The 20,623-nt window shown below is 44.7% G+C and overlaps 1 protein-coding gene across 11 annotated transcripts in view; it reads right to left on the bottom strand.

Annotated features, from left to right (window-relative positions):
- LMO1 (LIM domain only 1) overlaps positions 1–20,333 on the bottom strand; it is a 68,138-nt gene extending 47,805 nt beyond the window's left edge. The window contains exons 1-2 of one of the 11 annotated variants that reach the window (XM_066997348.1): positions 20,206–20,333; positions 18,607–18,714 (exon numbers count right to left, since the gene is read on the bottom strand). In XM_066997348.1, the coding sequence (XP_066853449.1) occupies positions 18,607–18,652 (46 nt within the window). In that variant the 5' untranslated portion in view covers positions 18,653–18,714; positions 20,206–20,333. The other 10 variants (XM_013189144.3, XM_066997349.1, XM_066997350.1 and 7 more) reach the window with 10 other exon arrangements.
- Between the last annotated feature and the right edge of the window lie 290 nt (positions 20,334–20,623).

Genomic DNA, 20,623 nt, shown 5'->3' with positions numbered 1-20,623 from the left:
TGCATCCTTTAATATCGGATTCCAAAGTACTGGAAACTCTGCTGTTCTGCGTCTGTTTTGAAAAAGATCATGATTCTCCTTTGAAAAGCTTCCAGAACTCCCGTCGAAAGAGTTGCACATGCAGGGAAAATGCCAAAACAAAACATTTTCACTAGCTGATCAATTTAAACAGCTGTGGTAAAGCTGCAGCCACTGGCACCATCATTAACAATTTAAAGCATGGCTGCTTTTGTCTTCCTTCCCAGTTACATTCTCATTATGCCTTCTTATTTATTAGAAACACAGTCCTCCGGAATACATTTCTATATCTCAGATCCATAATAAACTGAGTAGGAACATCCCTGGCTTCCACTCAAATGGATGTTTACATTGGCGAGAGGGTTAATTGTTTAATTCTGGTCCAAGTTCTCGGCAGTTCAGTCATGAATATGCAACAACCAACCACTTTTCTTTAAGAAAAACCAGAACTGTCAAAATCAATAGTTTAAAAAGAAGGCAAATATTACTTTCACTGCCCAAGTCACCCTTTCAGAGTTTGATTTGCACGCAAGGAACTCTGAACACTGGAGAAAAGAACTCAGAAACGTTCAATGAAATTTAAAAACCCTCTACATTTGGACAACAGCCTCCATTATCTGCTTTGATGTGCGATGTATGTAGAAACTAGCTTGCAAGAACATTCACCGGAAAGGAGAGCTGAGCATCTGTTTGCACAGATAGCACCCAACATTGCTCTTGAAAAACTTAGGCTCAGGAGTCATCCTGTTGGAGAACAGAGAAAACACATGCACACACACTTACACACCGAGAATTAAAAAACAGTAGCTGCTGCAAATCGTTCTCAGACAATCTATAGGTTTAATTATGTTAATCTAGTAGTGAACAACTTTCGTTTTACGTCGCCCCTTCTTCCACCCCCAAGTCTTCAGTGAATAGGCTCTACATTCACTGAATAAATCATTCCCTGGCAACAGTTACGCACATTATTGAAGTTGGGGGCAGTAATTTCTATACAGTTTAAAACAATGTCTATGTATTCTAAATGATGACAGTTCTGTCCAATTCTAAAAAGATATAGACCCATTAGAGTTTTATAGTTCAGCATTTAGCAGCATCTGCAGTGCTTTCTTTATTCTTACACCACAATGCTTAATGCTTGATGCCATTATTCTGATTTTGAATTGATTTCAAGTAAAATACCTTATTTGCCATAAGCTTTCATATTCTTTACTGAAGTAAGACTCCTCGCAGATGCAGTTGGTCATAATGCTAAAAGAACAGTTTGCCTTTAGCAGGGACATAATAGTTCATGCTAATGACAGCGAAGCAAAACTTTGAGCAGCAAGCACATTTACAGATAGCATAAAACTATCTCCAATCACAAAGCCTGAAAACCTTAAGAAAGCCTCCAAATGAAATCAATTAATCCTCCAACCATGATAAATTTCTTAACCATTTAAGAAACGTATTTCAGACTCTGCTGTGACCCTTCATCACCAGACCTAATGGATTACTTTATTAATAATGCACTGCTCTTAAAAGGAATTTTTCCGAAGATTCTGCCATAAGAGAGTATTTTCAGAATGGCAATGACAAACAGGCTGACATGTTCACGTTGTATCTATTAAAGATAATAAAATTTAACACTAACTCCAAAGAAGACAAATTATGTTCTGCTGCCAGGGTATCAAGCATCCTTTCTACTATATTAAACCAAAATTATAATGCTACTAATTTCCAAGAACCAGTTTCTTCTTTTGCCATATTACCCAGGCTGAAAAACATTCATGCGCTGTTTTAACACTTGTTATGCCAACCAGACGACTAGCACATCTCACCGGCATCTGGGAATGAAGAATGATGACACCCTACAAAGATGTCTACCCAGATCTTTCAGCTATCTCATCTGAGAAAATACTAAAAATATTTGATTGCCTGGCAGGAATATACCTACACAATGCAGTTTGCTCATATTAGGAATGCTAGCTCCTTTCACCCGTCTTCTTCTCATAGAAGAGTAACTAGTTTTCATTAAATTGAGATCTAGGTTTTCAGTGCTCCAACTACAGTACTTTTCATTTATTGAAAAGGTTTAAGTAGTTACTTTACTATCTCAGAGTTGTCTCATGCCTTGGTATTTGCCATTTCCATGTGCATGGGACACCTGGGGGAAACCTACCTTGATTAACTCTAGCTCTATACTTGTCAGCTTTGAAGAAACATTCCAAATTATTATTATTATTTTTTTGGTCCTTTCTGGCAACTGAGTCTCACACGGTTTATTCCTCTGCCAAGTGTGCTCTGGTCTTATTCAGATTCTTGCTTCTACAACCTTCTCTTGACTCTTGGTAAATATATTAATCCACTGCGGTACATCTGAATCACAAAACGACAGTCACAAACTAAGGACAGACCGAGCCCTCTGAAATTACACCAAGACCATGGTGTGTCAAGATCAAACCCTCAACAAACCAACAGGTAACCCAGCTAAATAAGGAAACACGGGGTCTTTGATGACATTTATCAAACATTCTTTGAATAAGACGATATTTGGGAAGATGCTAAGTGTTTCTTTTTAAACAGGAAGCTAGGTAATGCTGGACCAAGGAGGAGAAGATCCTAGGTAGACGGGAACAGGACAGAAAAGAAAAAAGAAGGAAAAGAAAGAGGCAGTTTCAGGAGTATTAAACTTAAATTCCATGTCATGTGAGTGGAAAAAAGCCACCCTGCCATTTCCCCTCCTCTTTCTTTACACAATTCTTCAGTAGGTTCATCTGAGAAAGGTACCTTAAAAAGAAAACCAAGAGGTACCAGCAGCATGGAGAACTCCTCTTCCTACACAGTACTATATTTCATTAGGCTTGTGGGCAACCTGTACATGCTTTATTTTTGTGTGTATAATGATTTTTATCAACAGAAGCAGATTGTCAAGACTTATCTTGCTGGAGGTATGTAAGTCTCCATATCCACCTAGCAGGCGTGGGTACCCCCAAGCTGGCAGCAGGCACTCACCCATGAAGTCAGCCCACAGCTCTGCTGCCCTGGCTAGGGTGCTGTGGCACCGTTCTTTTAACTGCACTTGTGGCCTGCCATTATACAATCAATTTCACTGCTTTTCTAATTCCAAATGCTGCTTTTCTTTCCTCCTGTGCAGGGTGAGATGGGCTCTTACACAACAGGGAACCCAACTGCTGCCACTAATCCAGTTTCAAATTACCTAATATTCATTGCCCTAAATACCTCCCATCAACCTAAGGTCCATTCTCCAACCCCAACACACACAACTACTGGGTATCCATATTCTTCATTTCATTTTTAAAAATAATTAAAAAGACCCATAGCTTCATCTTTTTTTTTTTTTTTAAATAGAAATAAGGCTTGTGTACTGGCACACATTTAACACAGTCCTCCCATGTTATTTACTTGGCCTACTCTTGCGATCTATTTAATCAGAGTTCTGCTTTAAAACACAAAGGATCCATGATTTGGGGTGCTGCTGCCTGTGCAAACACTGGGACAAATATGCAGCTGATCAGGGCTTTTACAAGTGCACATACACTCAATAATTTGGTTCGAGGATACGATGTCTAGTTAACACAGTACAAGTTAGCTAAAAGGAAACTTTCACCCTCCCCACACATAACAAAGAACCGTGATTTCTATTAGTGCGTTTCATACCATACACGCTGATTACCAGGCTGTGCTTCATTGTTAGCAGAGATTACAGCTGGGATAAGCTGCAGCTTTTTCCTAATTGCTATTATGATGACTGAATTTTTGTTTTGTGTCAAGCATTATTCACACATTATACTCAAAAATTTGATCCCTCCATGATGCATTATTGATTCCATGCAGGCAATCACGCTGCCGCCAATGTGAAGAATTAATTTGGGCTATTCTACTTGATTTGCATTGCTCCATCATAGCAGAACATAATTCTATAGGGAAACACAAATTGAAAAGGAAGATTTAACAAAATATGGAAAATGCTGCTGTCCTTTAAAAGAGATGAGTCCTGAAAGGGGGAAAAAAACAAAAAACCCAAAGCCCAGCACAACACGTGTGGTCCAGTAAGAAATAAGGTCAGCCAGCCAAATTCATCTTAGTCAGAGGAAGGTTACAAGAGTAGCCTTATGCCTCTAATAAAGTAAACTAGCTTGCTTCAACTTATATTGCCAAAGAAAACAACTGAACACCTCTGAGAGCAACACTGCTTCAAAGCCTTTGAAACCCTGTTAGCTTCATTTGTTTTCCTAGCATAAGCAATACTCAACCACTTAGCGTGTCTTTTATCCACAGTCCAGTCAACTGCAAAGCTGATCTAGAAGATGTGTAACAGATGCTTCACATCTTTTTTTTTTTTTAGATGGGTTCTACTGTGTTAACAAAGAAACTTAAGGGATCTCAACAGAAATTGAGATGGAGAATTTGTTCTATTTTTTCAACCTGAAGATTACCTCACAGATTTAGGATGCCAACTTCATTAGCGCAGAACCAATTCAGAAGTGCAGGAAAACTTATGCAGGGGTGCTGTGACCTCACATTGCTCAACACTTAATCAAAATTTGACTGGAATCTGTATAAGAGAGCACACCAACAATGATGCATTTCTCCTTGGGATCAGATTTTAAAGGTGCAACATCTCTGTGAAAAGTCCATTCACATGTTTTCGTTGTCCCAAACACTTCACACCAGAATGAAACAAAAATTCATGTTCCATCCCAGAAGCTAGATGCAAATTCTGTTCACATTAGTGCACTAGATTATTTTAGAAATCAAAGGTGTCATGAGATAAAAGACCTCAAAATGCTAGATGCAAAGCATAGTATAGCAATTCCCCCACTTTTTGGGGGAGGCAAGGAGGGAAGAGAGGAGAGGAACTTCAGTACAAGACCTTCTGGTTAAAAGTAAGTGTATATCTGCTATTTCCAATAGTCAAGCCTTCTTTTCTGATTATTCCCCAGTACAGCATTACTTTGCTTTTAAAATACCAGTAGACAGCTATGGGCTGGGGAACAAAAATCATTTTGCAGCAACTTATTAACATAGGGCAGCTTTCAGTACCATTCATAATGCCCAATTAGCACACAGAAAAGCAAGTGACTTTGAATTACAAGTTTTTTTTTTCTCACATATTTTTAAAAATAATGTGTATATTCAAGTAAAATCAATCCTACTGCCAAAGTGCTCCATTTCCATTTTTCTCCAAGCACGTTGGATCCCTGTGAAAAGCTGTTTCTATCTGCAGCATTGGAAGTATTCAGTAATTTCTTATACTTCCAATGGCAACTGTTAATAACTTCAAAAAAATATATATGTAAAAAGACTTCTAAAAAAATAAAATCATAGAATCCAGCAACACACCTATTACACAGCACTTCACCCACCTATAAAGGTGAAATGAAGCAATGAAGTAGTAGCTACAAGTGTGCGCTAGGCACTCAGATGTAGCTCTCTCTTTCGCTACACGCAGCGCCAAGGTGAAGGTCTTTGGTAAGAGGCAGTGCCATTAACTGAAGTCCATCTGGACGAGTACAGAAGCTTTCCGCTCTGCCCCTATTTTAATCTTTGCTCTCAGGGTACAAGCTATGAGAGGAGTCCTGAGCCACAAAGCAGCCCTAGAAAAACCTCATTAAGAAGTTGTGATTAGACTTACCGCATTCATCCTAGAAACTACTGGTGACCGAGCAGTTCAGTTGCACGCCCTGGTAGGCAACGTGCACAAGGCGGCACCAGGTCGTTCTAACTCATCGCTAACAGCGTCTACTTTTCTTTACACCAGTTTCTTTACCCTTAGCCATCCTTAACAAGGACTAGTTGACTTTAAAAAATAACTATATGGGAAGTCCTAAAATAAGTTCTATATCAGCTTCATTCATTAAATTACCTCCCAGGTGAACCTCCACTTCTGCCATTTAGAGAAGGAAGTACATTCTTAGAATAAGCTAGTGCTCTTTTTGCCAGAGCAGCTTATTAGCTTATTGTCATTATGTTTATAGCTACGAAGGAAAGCTGCGAAAAATAGATATTAAAGGCGTGCATTAAAGAGACCCAAATGACATGCAATGTGAAGGAAGCATCTCAAAATTAGATTTACAATAAAAGCTGTTAAGATAAATGGGCTAAAATGGATATATGAGAGTAAGTTGTAGAAAGAAAAATCTGAACAGATATAAGAAACCAAAATCAAGCTGGTTTCGCTCTCTCCTTCAGCGAACAGAGCCTGGGGTAAACCCTTCTGGACTGGTTCGATCATGCCAGAGAAGAGATTAAAAAAAAAAAAAAATTAAGAGCAAGCATGCTTTTCTCAACACAAGGGAAAATATCAGAGCTGAACGCAGATCGCTCCGACACGCACAGCACGCATCTGTTTCCAAACTATTTATTTACCCACTTGCAGCACACAGAAGCCACCAAGCACAAGCTTGCAGAATCTCAGCCCACCTACCGTCCTCCTTGTCCAGCACCATCATCTCGGCAATCAGGAAGGGTCCGGGGACAGATGCTTCTTCTCCAGCAGCCTCCGCTCAGGGGAGGAGAGAACAAGTCTCTGGGAACACAAATGAGCTACGGTACAGCCGATCGTCCTTTAGCAGCAAGTGAGCTCTAATTACCCAGTTGTCCAGCTTTTAACCTAGATTGCACTCAGTTAGAATTACACTCAGAAATAAAGCACTTTGCAGATACAAAAGCGGTCTCACCTACTTTTGTGCCGCAGAATCGCCAAGAACTAAAACTGCAATTTAGGAAGAAGGGGGATCGGAGCCGTTTCTTTGCCTCTCGCCTTCTAAACGGCTCGATTTACACGGCGTAATCTATTTTCACGTAATTGCCTTTGACAGCTCGTAACCCCGGCTGGCGCGGCTCCCCAGCCTCCAGCCTTCCCGAGCGTTTCCCCCCGGCTTCGCGCGGACCCCGCGCGGGGAAGGAGGCTCGGGGGGGGGGGGGGCAGCAGGGCGAACCCGCACCCGCCGGCCGCTGCCTCCGCCTCCCGGCCCCCGAGCCCCGCCGCAGCGCGCCCGGCTCGGCACGGCACGGCACGGCTCGGCTCGGCAGCACCACCTGCCGCCCGCCCGGCCCCGACCAGCCCCAGCGGGGGTCCGCCGGCAAACTTCGGGGCGCGGGGGCGACCCGCTCCCACCGTGACGGCCCCGGGGGTACGGCCCCCCGGCCCCGGGCGGCTGTCGCGACACGCGGCGGTGCGAACGGCCCGGCCCGGCCCGGCTCGGCCCCGCTTCCCAGCAGAGCGCCCGCCCCGGGACAAGCCGGGGGGCCGCGCCGTGCGCCCCAAGCGGCGCAGCTCCGCGCTGGGACCGTACGGCCGCTCCCTCTGCCCCCTCACCCGAGGAAAAGCTCCTTTCCTGCTCCTTTTCTGCCTCCCCTTCGCAGCCGATACAAAGCCTGACAGCGGGCTCCGGTTATATATCCCTAATGCCGGGTTTTAATTAGATTCCTTATCCCCAGCTGAAGTGGCTTTTCCTTCCCCCTTCATTCAGGAGACTTAATCCCACCAGTCCTCGAACGTACCTGACGTTAAACCTGTCATGCTGTGCAGAACCGCTCTCAGCCAGCACTCGGAGCAACTCCTGCTTCCCGCTGATGCTAGTTTGCAAGTGTTCAATAAGTATTTTAGCGTGAGTGCAGCCACCCCAAGTAATCGTTGCAAGTAGTATCACGACCCGAAAAGGAGAAGGACCTTACCCAAAAGGTTAAAGTCTAACAGTTAAAAGCATCAGTGCAAAAACTAAGGAGAACGCAGACTCTTGTCCACGTGAAGCATTTTAATACTTCTAATATACCACTGGCCTCCCTTAGAAAATGATGACTCCAGAAGTGTTTCATCGTTCTGTTTGCATACTTTTCAATCCCATCGCCTTCAAAATGGACAAACTTACCTCCAAATATATGGTACATTTAAACTATCTGGTAACTACAAGAAAGGCAGATTTTTGATAGTTAGCCACCGCCTACTGCCGGCGTAACGCACTTATAAGAGCCAATATACATTTTATTCCTTCACTGCTTCATAACGCCATAGAAGCTGGATCACCCCCTCTACAAACGGATATTTTTAAGCGCTTTATCTGCTTACTCATTTCACACACCAACAATAAAAAAGTTTTCTAACCCCCAACACATTTGTACAGCAATTAAAGTCAACTACAATTAACACAATCTGTCAGAATTAATCAGGATACCTCATGTCAGTTTACTTTTTTAAGCAGAAATCTGGGCTTTGCAATCAAAACATTTATGTATTTGAGAAGTATCTTAACTCTCATTATCCTGAAATTCATAAATGCACTGCGCAGTGCGTAGGTTGGCTTGCCCACAGCAAATCCGGCAGTGATTTACACAGGGGAGCCGACTAAAATGCAAGCCTTGGAGAAGTTTTTCCCTCTCTATTTTCCTCTTTTTTCCCCACCTCTCTCCTCTCAGCCTGCAATGTTCATTTTGGGACGGTAATTGCCAAACTTCCACTGTAAAGCTGTATTTTCTAATACCAAGTCACACCACATCCGTCAAGTTACATTATGTCACTTCGAACACACAAAAAGATGTTACCTCCCTGACATAACTTGACGTGATGCCATAATACATCAAGTCAAAAACATTATTATTGCTGTTATTTTTTCAGTCTGCCCCTTCCTCCTCAATGATATCTGTAAAGGCCACAGCAAAGTGTTACAGCATTTCTATTACTTCTCTCAGCACCGAGGAGCGCGTTTGCCAAGGAAGATTTCCACTCACAAAGCTGTATAGCGGTTACTAGAGCCCAAGGGTGACGCGGGTGTCACGCTTGGGCCAGCACGGGCCCAGAAGCACCGCTACAACCGAGCCCCAGAGGCTGGCCAAGTGGGCAGCTGCCTTCGAGGCCATGGCATGGCTCGCCAAGCAGCCCAAGGAGCTGCGAGAGCAAGGAGCACGTTGCAACCTCTACCTGCGAGGCAGCGAGCGTCCTCCTTGCGACACACCAGGATGGCTGGGGGGAAGAAAGTGTTTCTGATATCCTGCCCTCTCCACGGAGTAACGGCTACGAACACCCCCAGTGCTGGAGGAGACCTCAAAAGAAACCCCCCAACAACAACAACAAAAAAACACAACACATGGCAAACTCTCTTAAAATCAAGGGGAGAACTGGACGCCCGCCACGTCAGGATTTTTAGATGGTGGAGAGCAGGCTGGACTCTGACAAAAAAACAGAGCCAGTTACAGGAGGAAAATAGACCCACTTTTATTAACAAGCTCGTTCAACCTTGATTTTAAAAGGAATTGGTTTTAGTTAGCAAAAGCTTCCATTTTAGTCCATTTGCAACCTATGCAGGTCCAGCATTCCCTTTTAACATTCACAGATGGGTGGGCAAGCAGAGCCCCTTTGGATCAGGCAGCTAGAAACGTATAAAGGTAACGTAAGCTCTTCGTAAAAAGAGTTCCTTCTCTCAATCTCACCTCCTGTCCCCAATTTCTCCAGTGCACTTTTAGAAGGGAACGTAATTTCTCCTCGAGCGTAACTGCTCCCCCCCAGCACAGGTTCCCAGGCAGTACTGCGGTTTGGCACCCCCAGCTCCCCACCCCTCTCTCCCCAGGGATTTGTTCCCCGCTCCGCTCCTTTCTGAGCGCACCCCGCACTAATTCCCCCTTTAGCCCTACCGTCGCCCCGCCGTCTCCTCGTGCACAGCCGCTCCCGGGGCTCCTGGAAGAGGCTGCCGAGCGCTGCCCGGACAGCCAGCGGCACTGGCCTGTCCCCCCCGCCGCCAGTGCCGACCCCTCGTGTGCGATGAGCACGCCTCGGCGGAGCCCCGGCCCCTGCTGAGAGGCCGCTCCGCGGCCCGCGGCTCCTCCGGCCACCCCGTGCCCCCGCAGCAGCCCGCCCGCCGGAGCGGGGCAGGTGCAGGCTGGCGAGCGGGCTCTGACGGCAAGTGGCCGGGACTGGGGCACCCCCGGGTTGTTACTGGTAAAGGGCATCAGCGGAGGCGCTCCAAGAGCCTTCGCTCCCCCGTCCAACAGCCGAGCCGAGCCTGCATCGCGCCGGTTCGGCCGCGGGACCGTCGCGGCGTGGGGCAGCCCCAAAGGCGAGGTGAGGGAGAGAAGGAGCCCCGCACGGCCCCACGAGGGGCTGGCCCCGCTAACCCGGGGCCGTTACTCGGCCCCTCTACCTGCGTGCCCCGGGCTGCGGGAGGGCTTCTCTGCCGCTCCCCCAGCGGGCGGGCTCAGCCCCTCTCCGGCACCGTCACCGCCCGCCTCGGGGCCGCCGCGCGGCTCCGGAGGGCTTCGGAAACCCCAGGGGGAGCGGAGCTGAGACCAGGCTGGGAGGGGGCCCTGCCCGGGCCGCCCCGGCCCCTCGCCGCGCAGCCGGACCGTCGCCCTCGCCGAGCCCCAGCTCCAGGTGGAGAGGAGAGAGGAGGAGAGGGGAGGACGGGGACCGGGAGCGGGGCAAGCAGCGCAGGAAGCGCCTCCCGCCCGCCTGTCCCGAGCCGGACCCCCCGAAGTTGCCGGGCGGCCACACGCGGGAGGCTCCCCCCGCCTGCCGCCGCCACCTACCGTCCTCCTTGTCCAGCACCATCGTTCCGGGCGCCGGGGGCGGCCGCCGCCGCTCGGGCTCGCTGCGGGGCTCCGGGGAGGCTGCCGGGAGCGTTAGGGCCGGCGGAGCGCCGGGCTGCTGCTGCTGCTGCTGCTGCGGCCGCCTCGGCCCCGGCCCCGACCCCGGCCCCGGCGCGGCGGCCCGGGCGCCAGCCCAGGTGCGGGAGCGGCGCGGGGCTGCGGGGCGCGGTGCGGGGCTGCGTGCCGGGGGTGCCGGGGGTGCCGGGGGTGCCGCCCGCCCCGGCCTCTGCCGCCCGTTCGGGCGGGGACGGTCCCGGCGCGGCGGCGTGCGGCGGCTCGCGACCTTCCCCCCCTCGCTGGCGCTCCTGCGAGAGCTTTCCCGGCGTCTAAAGTGCTTTTCTCTCGATTTCGCTCTAAATCTAAAATTATATTCAAAGGAAGGGGGGCGGGAGGGAGGAAAGCTGCGAACCTATCACCGAAAGCAAAGGCACTTGCCGCCTGCCTCTCTCTCGCTCGCTCTCTCTCTCTCAATTTATGTGCTTTGCGCTCTCTCCTGCTGCTGAATAAATGCACACATTTCCCAGGGACCCTCAGATTCCCCTGTTAATTAAATCAATTCATTATGCTCAGATCTGATTAGCAGCCCCTTCCCCCCCTCTTTGAATCAATTATTCAATACACAAACATAATTGCCTGTGCCAGAGGTGTCTAAGTATTAGCTTATTTAACTCCAAGGACACTAATTACCCCTAGGGCAAGGGAACTTTTCTCATTAATTCTGACAAAACACAAAAGCACAGTTAAAGTGTGTGTGTATATACGTGTGAGAGAGAGAAAATGGGGGAGCGCACAGCCGAGGAAGGGAGGCATTACTCTAACACACGTGTTACTGTATAACTAAGCTCAATTTTCTGTCTGTCTTTTGAATTAGATTATTCCCCACATCTCCCCTTCGCTGAGCTCCCCCCAACCTTCTTCCCCCTTTCTTTTTTTTAAGCAAGGAACAGATCTGCATTGCAATGGTGGCAGTTGTGGAGTGAAAGTGCTTGCAATCAAACACGAAAAGCAAAAAGTATATAGGACCGATGGGGAGCAAAGCAGGATTTGCAAATAGTTTTCTTTATCAAAGCAGAAAGCTGTGTGGCAGACAATCTTCTGTACTTTAAAAACCCGTGAAAGAAATGGCCCTCTGAAGCAGCCGGTAAGATGATACATAATCTAGTATGTACTGGGAACAGTTCTGAATTGTTTACCATTTGAATTAATGTCAGTGCCCACTATTAATGTACTTGCTTCCTACATTTACCATAATGGGCTTGATTTCCATTAGCTGAAGCTGCAACGCTAAGAAGAGCCTAGGCAAGACTGATGCAAACTGAGATCGACCATCATTGTAGCATCTGAGACGCATGACTTCTGGCTTGCCCGTTACCCAAATTTTACCTCTGCGTGAACCTCCTTTAAATAAAAAAAATAAAAAAGAAAAAAGAAAAAAGAAAATGGAGTAGTAATTGATTCCCCCAAATTAGGTTTTTACTTTCTAAAGACCTGTATTGTTCATGTCCTCAATGTGCACAGAAGTATTGAAGATTTTCTTTTTGTTTCCTTAGGCAATGCATGAGCTGATCCATTAATCCATTTGGCTTTATATATCAGGAAACTAATATTAGCTCAGCTCATCTGTTAGGTTTTATTTAGGTCCCCCCATGTTGCCTTTAGTTATACTTTTGTTCAGCCTGGTTCCCCTTGATGTGAGATATCGGGGGAGAACTTGGTGCAAGTCACCTCATGGGAACCATCCCCTCCCCAGTTCCCCATCATCGCATTCCCCCACGTCAAGACAGCCATGAGAAAACTTGCTCGGTTGGCAACGCTACCTGCTGGCCTTTGAGCACACCTTGTCCACACCACTAAAAGCCAAGCAGGGGGCCCGGGGGAGCTAACACAAAGACCTCTTCTCCCCCACCAAAAAAACAGTGCCAAGCCTGCTTGACAACAAATGTACTGAGTTACATTCATTTGCAAGCATAAATATGTTTGGGAACAAAGTTGTGTTTCATTAGCGCACTATGATTTCTGCATGTACACGTGTAAGGATAAAAATGGCTTCAACTTTGCAACACAACAAACCCCGTTAATTCTCTGGTCTTTAATTTCCACTGTATGGCACACACTGCACCCACAGGAACTTGGCCTAACTCGATGAAGCTTTTTTTGCCTCCTGAAAAGAACCCAGCAGCACTTGAAAAATACTAGCCCTGGAGAGCATTGTGCATTGACACCTTTCTGAATGTAGTCTCGGTCCTTGAGCCTATCCCTTTTCTCACCCTGGCCAGTGAGAGTTTCAGGTGCAGAGCCAGAATCTCAGGGTCTTAGTATGCAACCGCTAAGGCTCATTCTGAGTTTGCTACAGGGGTGATGCAGTTTCATCTAAACACAGACTTACTGAGTAGCAGGCATTTGTCTGCATGCACTGAAGCTCAAGGTCACTGTTGGGATGCCAAGGGTGAAACAGGAAGAAACTGAAGAAACAGATGTTGACTTTGGTACCATTCTTAAGAAGTGTTGTTCACACTTGAATTGAGAGAGATGTGGTCACTGGAGATGAAAGAGGTGGAGGGAAAAAGCAAGAGGCAAATTTGCACATGTGCATGCGCATGAGGGAGCGTGACACGAGGGGAGAAAAATAATGCAAGAATCCACAAAACCTAAAACGTCCAATTCCCAAACACGCGCTCTGCAGTTTGCTGTAATCCTACTGTTACAGTTACAAGGATGTGGGGGTTTACAGCCTTAATAAGGTCAACCCCAGTGTAAAGGTCCCACTTTAGGTAAATGACTTTTACAGTGTGAAGAAGCATTGTTCTGCATGGTTTTCAATTATATCCGTTCAGCGAGTCATTTCAGAGAAGCGAGCAAGTCTGAGTGATTTCTGAACCTCCTTCACCCAGTAGAATGTAAATGCCACACAAATAATTTTACCACACTTGTTCGATGGTACCTTGACGCTACAGAGGAGCAGCAAGTTCACTCCTTCCTAAAGCACACACTTACACACGCAACGGGTGCCATGAAGAGCAAGTCCGGCAACCCTGACACAGGCCAGCGCTGGAACTGGGAACAAGCCTCGGTCCCAAGCCCCCAGCCTCTAGACCAGAGCGCTCAAGCAGCTCACTGTCAGCAGAGTAGCAGACAACGCAGTGCCAGTTTATCATTAACGTGCCCCATTGTTCGCTCCTTTACAGTACCTTACACACGCTCTGTTTAAGCAACATTGAGAAGTCATCGTGCTCAATCCTGCAGAAACTACAGATAAAAGAGATCAGCTGTGCTCCACCTAGGAAAGCTTCTGGTCTAATACTAACTCCTGCTACTCCTGGTGTGGGAGGGAAGGGACGCAGGAATAAAAGCACCTGTGTGCTGCAGCAAGGAGCAGGACTCAGACCTCTGGCTCTTACTTCACTAGCTGCTCTTACTTTTCTTTTGCTGGTCTTGAGCACAAGCAAGACAAATTGAAGTTTCTTAAGAACAACGTGAGGTTCTTATTAAATTGCAAAGGAAGCCTGCAGTATACTTAAGTCAAGTCTTTAGCAGACCCGTGAGGTTTCATATTATCCTATGCTTGAATGAGGCAGATGACTGGAGCAAAAACCAGCTAATGACATAAAAGCATTCTTCTACTTTCAGTCTCTCTTAATTAAGGAGTTGGTTAATGTTTCAGTGTTGGGAATTATAAAGCTTCATCAGGGAGGTTTTTTTTTTTTTTTATCTTTCAGCTGACAGGAGAAAGAAAAATCAAAAACAAAAAAGAAAAGAGGAGGTGATTAAGTCACGCACCAGTCAGAACCCAACACTGAAGGCAGGATCAGGCCGTAGCAAAGACCACTGCCATGTATGGTGAATTTAGCAGCTATTTCTAAAGTCAGATTTATGAGCAGATGAGAGTTTTGTCTGCCAGTTTAGACACATGGGTTTTATTTCTTGAAATCACCCAAATAACCAAGACAATTTGCGCAGCTCTATACTAAATTAGCTACAAAAGATCTCCCCTTTGTGTTAGTACCCATTTCAGAACCACTTGCACCTAGCTTGATAGTGTCAGAAGAGACTGACCACGGGCTTGACCTTATACTGCAATTCAGCAACCCTGGGAAGGAGGAAAATCACAAGTGCTCTGAACAGTTATGTTCACAGAGAACATGGGCTGCAGTTCAAAAGACCACTTAAATATAAACCTGAGATCTACAGACCTCAATTATATCTAAACTCCTGCTTGATCTGCTTAACGTCTCTGCATATACATTGTAAAAATAAGACAATTTTGTTACTGTTTTGCATGAAATTAATGTTAAATATTTTTTTGTAAATACAGGCTATTTAAAATAAAAGTTTGTTCAAAATACAGCAATTCCTTTGATAGAGTAAAAATGGCAAAGCTTCAAAAATGCTACCTCTAGAGAATGAGCTCTTTACCACTGTGATATAAGGCTGACACTTTAAGCCATTAGGTTTTACAACCTGTAGAGATCTTCTAGACAAATTTACAGCTAATAAATTACTTATTCAGAAGTTTTGCTTCTGCTCTCTGTAGCACAAAGTTAAAAAGAAAAATATTTTTTCAAAAATAAAAGACCACCTAAATCCTTGGTCTGCTTCTTGGTTTATAGGAAGCTTACCATGCAAAACCTGCCTCCCCAGAACAGCTCAGTTGCAATGAACTCCACAAAGTTTCTTTCTCCAGAAGAAACTGTCATCAGAAAGGTTTCTTGAGTATTAAATATTGAAGGATCAGGTTGGGTGTTGCACTTTGCAGATCCATCGGTGTCTCCTCAGTACCCGTACGGCTGTGGAGAAGGACAAGCCTACGAGCCAGGTGAATGACTTTAGAAGAGGCCCAAACTATGAGCTAGGACAGGCTGGCCTCCCAGGCTCCAGGAAAAGCACACTTAGAGGAGACTCATCTTTTCCATGAGAAGCCTCCTTTGTCCTCCTAGTTCTTGAAACTTTCCCAGGCTCAAGAGAGACGCGTTCTTCTGTCTGCATGGTGAATCAGTTTTTGATGGTGATGTAAAATTTCAATTCATACTCAAGTCAAGCAGGAGTTCAGTATTGTACCTTTAGCCCAACCTCTCTAAGCAACTCCACACATCTCCACACATGGACTGACTCTGCCACCTCTTCACACAGCAGTCTCTGAGCAGTTTCCAGAGTCCTTTAATGTACATGAAAAGAGAACCTTCAAAAAAATAAAATCTTACCAAACCTTGCATGTGTATTACAGTGATGGTGCTTGTGTAATGTCTCTCACTTCCATCAGGACTGATAATCACTTAACTGAAGAATGTCGTTCTCTACTTCAAAGTTCATTGCTACTGCAATATTGTCTTGTATATAGTCCTGTCTTTTACTCCTTACCTCGGAGGGTGTGGTAGGTACACCTGAAAGACAAACCTGACATCCACACATTTGCCTCAGTTGCTTTATGGAGGAATCCAGTGAGACAGCATCTGGTTCTGGAGTGACACGTGGAGCTCACGGGCCTGTTGCCACATCCACTGTTGTGATCAGAGCTTATTGCTCCCAGCCTGATGTCAAGCAGAGACTGATCAAATGTGAGATGGGTGAACAGAGGCAGAGCCATGGAGCTGGCTGTTTCCGAGTCTGTTGCTTTTGGTTCTTCCTTATACTGCAGCAGCACACGAGGTTCCAGTTACTGAGCTGGACCATAACATAACTTATCCAGAAATCCTGGTGTCTTTCTTCAAAAAGATACATTTTTTTTTCCCTCATTGACTTGCTACTGAAGAGACCAGGCAAAATTAACACTGAATAGTCAGAGGTGGAAATCCATTAACTGAAAAGATATAGTGCAATGTCAGGTTTATGTTGCTTTGTGATGACAATATTCTAAGATGCTGCCAACGTCCCCCATGTTCTGTGGCTCCTTCTGCGTCTACTTGGCATGGTGACATTTACCAGATCTTCATAACGTCATTCCAACAACATATCAGTTAAAAAATGTTGATTCCATAGGAAAACAGCTGTTTGCTCAGTAGTGGTAGGTGCACACAAAGAACACCGCATGACTGTTGAACACTCAGCTGAGGAATTCCAGCTATTCCCATATCACACAGCCAGAGGAGGGACTGTTGCACTGGACTGTGTTTTGCACATGCTTTCATCAGTGTCCAGTTCGGTCTGAATCTAAGGGTAATAATCTTCTTGATCCGTTAAAGTGCAAGAGGAGAAAACACATCCACAAACCGTAGGGTACTATTTTACCTTTTTTTTTTTTTTTTAAAAAAAAAAAGGAAGAAAGAAAGAAACCCATCCTGGGGAATTACACAATTTCTCCAAAGACAGAAACAAATTCAACACAGGTGAAAGCTACTGGAGATATTCTGATAAAAGTAGGCAGGTGGAGGCTCTAATGAAGGCATACACTATAGTACACATCTTGCCAATGTTTCTTAATGAATAATATGTGCACTCAGATGAGAGTAATATTGATTGAGGTCTGCAGGGAAAGTTCTCTAGGAAAAAAAATATTCTAGGAGCAGAGTCCTTTTTGGAGGATTCTGATCTTTTCCTGCTGCAACCTTTCCCCTCCCCTCTCTTTGTGCTACCCAAAGCAGCTGACAGCCAAAAAATGAAAAGCCTGCCCTGCATCTAATGTATCTATCAGATCCAGAAAGAAATTTATATACCGGTACTAAGAATGGCTGCACCATTCTCCTTAGCTGGTAGAGGGCACAGCAGTGTGTAATTAGGACTGGATTACTTTACTCAGAACTGGAGCAGAGAGCAGATGTCATGCATTAATATTGGCATTTGATTCCAGACACTTTCTCTGCCATGTTTGCAAAAACAATTTGCCTTCCTATCTTGGATCTTGCTTTGCATTTACTCTTTGATTGCTGTAATGCAAACAAAAAACCACCAATGGCAACATGAATGTAGGACAGGTCCATACAGAGTGGGTAGAGTTTATGTTTTAATTCCTAACATTAAAAAAAAAAAATAATTTTCTGATTAGATTGATTAGATTAATATGGCTGATATATTCCACTAGATGCCAGCTCAGACAAGAGAGGTCATGACATTATAAAGCATTTGTTAACATAAGCCAACAGTAAAGAAAAATATACCTTATTCCAAATTAATGTTATCAGATACTATCCATAGTATACATGAGATACATCTCCCTTTTCAAACATAGACAACCTTTTCCCCCCACCTGTTTTTGCATACAGGGGACTTCAGTTTTGATTCTACTCCAGTTCAACATTTCATATACAAAATCCTTCCAGAAGGCCTAGAACTGAATTTCATGCTGTTAAAAAATACTGGCCCAAATTCTGAACTGCAGCCAGCTTCCATTTGATAGCAGCTTTATGACTGCAGCTGGGTTCTGGAGGTTTCTAAGGAGTAAAAGATGATCTGCCTTCATTTAGGAGAATCCAGGGTGTGATTGCAATGGTCTATACTACAGAGGCACTGAGTAAACATAACATAGCGGGCAGCATGTAATCCAGCAGAGTGATGGTGACCACCCTATCTTCATCTATGTGGATGCAACCCAAAGAGAAGAGCCACTGAAACTCTGCTGCAGGGGTATGTTTGGCTTCAAGACACGCTGTTTGCTGTGCTTAGGGCACGCATCAGTCTCAGACCTGTAACAGCAGCAACACACCTGTAGCACCCATTTGCATGTGGTAATGCTTTTTTTTTTTTTTTTTGAAGTCATGCAGGGCATCATCTACACAGACACATTTTGGAATAACACCAAACTCCTCTATCCAGACTTATGTAAACCACCTCTAATTAGTCTGTTGCCTTGTGATCCCAAGCACTAAAAAAAAAAAAAAGCAGAGAGGTTGGGAAGAACAGAAAAAAATGATTGCATTAACAGGGCCACAACTAAGAGACTGGATGATCTTGAGCTTGTGGACCACAGAGTCCCCACGAAATACTTCCCCTTTTTTCACTGTATGGAACGGTGGCAACTCCCCTAGTCCTAAAGAAGGGTTGTACATTGGATAGCTTAACGAAATGACTAATTACCTTGACAAATCAGGAAAAGACTACTGAAACCAGGCAGGCAGTCCATTCAGTACCAGTTCACGTTCTTCTGGTCCATCAGCTAGTGGCAGAAGTGTAAAAACTGCTATCCTAAAACAAGAAAATAACTGTAGTGAAATGGTAGCAGTTGCCACAGTTCACTTTAAGCAGGTGAGAAACTCAGTCTCAAAGCTACAAAGATAACTACAGAAATTATATCATTCTCTCAGTGAGAGCTAGAAAAGCTTCTTGACTCACAGTGAGGTCAAGAAGTGAGAGCCCAGTGGATCATTTGTTGCGTTTTTAATGCTTCATGGCTCAGGGTCAGTCAGAAATCCCTATCTTAAGGTCATGGTTAGGGCAGTCTGGAAAACAATCTTGTTTCTTTTCTGTTACTGGCAAGGCCTTGCTAGACTCTGCTATTTCTCTCTCTCATAGCAAACCATTATAGCCTACTCCTCCTGCTCATCACACTGGGGTTAATTTCACCCTAGGCACTGACAAGCAGCTTCTCGGGGACCACAGTAGCCTGGAGGACCTTCTCTGTAGCTCTCCATAGTGTTGCAACACAAGGCAACAAACAGCCAAACAAAGCTAACACTGAGCAGCATTCAGGGAAGTAAAATTCCTTACAGTGCCCACTGATAAGTGAGTACTAATATTTATTTTTAGATTCATTTTTTTGAATAGCATCAGCGAGACAGAATGAGGAGCATGGATAGCAGCAAACCTACCTGTTAACTAAGCACTGAGCTCTATTTCTACTGCTCTAGCCCCTTGCCACTGCAGCAGCATGGCTACACTTGACACATGGGGAAGCAGTGATAATCATCTATCTCATAACCTGCTTAGGAGACAGTCTGACTTTGAAGAAGCTGGAAAGCACAGTTCAGAGGGCCTGCTAATGACTACATCTGTTTTAAATAGACATATTTTGACTACAGCTTCCATACCAGTCACTGGAGTCAAGCGATCACTTAAAAAGGCTGAGATACAACTCTGCAGTATTTTACAATGGATTTAATAGCTAAGCCTTAAAAGAAAAAATACTGCCATCCAAACACACAGCTGAAGCACAGGCCTTTAATGAACACCACTCACTGCTTAAATGTGAATTCACACTACAACACTCTTGCAAATGATCTATAATGCCTTACATTGCTAGTATATCAAATTTGCATAAATATCCCTCAAATATTTATAAACCAATAGATATAAGCATGCATTTAAAGGTGAATATCAGAAGTGCATTATGCACATAGTTCTTACAAACTAATTAATTCAAATAATCACATTTTTCCTTATTAAACATTATGTGGATAAAATATAGCTTGCCATCAATTCTAAGCACTAAAATACCGTTAGAAAGGAACAACACTGCCAAAAAAAGCAAGAAAGAGAACGTGCACGTACAAGAACCCTTTACTGAAATGCAGCTATAAGATCTAATGCCATAGAATGACTAACAATAATGTATATATTACTTTTAAACAAGCAAGCAATTTTGGATAACTTTCCACTTCTTTGTCTGGTACTTCAGTTTCAGCCTAGTGAGCTATAACTGTGCAACATAAGCAGAAAGCAGCAAAAGAGCCTACTAACCTGCTCGCACATTTTAAAAAAGGTCTCCTCAGAAGCAAGGATAATTCCTTATTTCCTCCAGCTGCTTATTTACTGGTGCTTTCCTGCCCTCATTTAATTAGAGCTAAAAAAACAACAGTAGCAACTGTCTCTAATAGTTTTTTCAAAACTCTTTCCCACTAACAATCCCTTTACTTATCAAGAGGTACTAAGAAGCACTGAGGACAGCTGTGTAGTTGGGAACAAATTTCTAAGTCAGCCCCCCTTTAAAGCTTTTATGCACCTAAGAGGTCTAGCCCTGCCTGAAAGACAGTGATTAAAGTTTTTAAAGAGTACAGAGATTTTACAGAGAGTAGTACGATGCTCAGGACCAATTAAATGTCATCTTAAGTACTTAACTGAAGCATTTTTTATATACCAGGAATCAGTTAAGTGGAAG

This window comes from Anser cygnoides, chromosome 5, assembly GCF_040182565.1.
Source record: "Anser cygnoides isolate HZ-2024a breed goose chromosome 5, Taihu_goose_T2T_genome, whole genome shotgun sequence".
NCBI classification, from domain to species: domain Eukaryota; kingdom Metazoa; phylum Chordata; class Aves; order Anseriformes; family Anatidae; genus Anser; species Anser cygnoides.
This window is presented reverse-complemented; position numbering and strand designations above follow the sequence as displayed.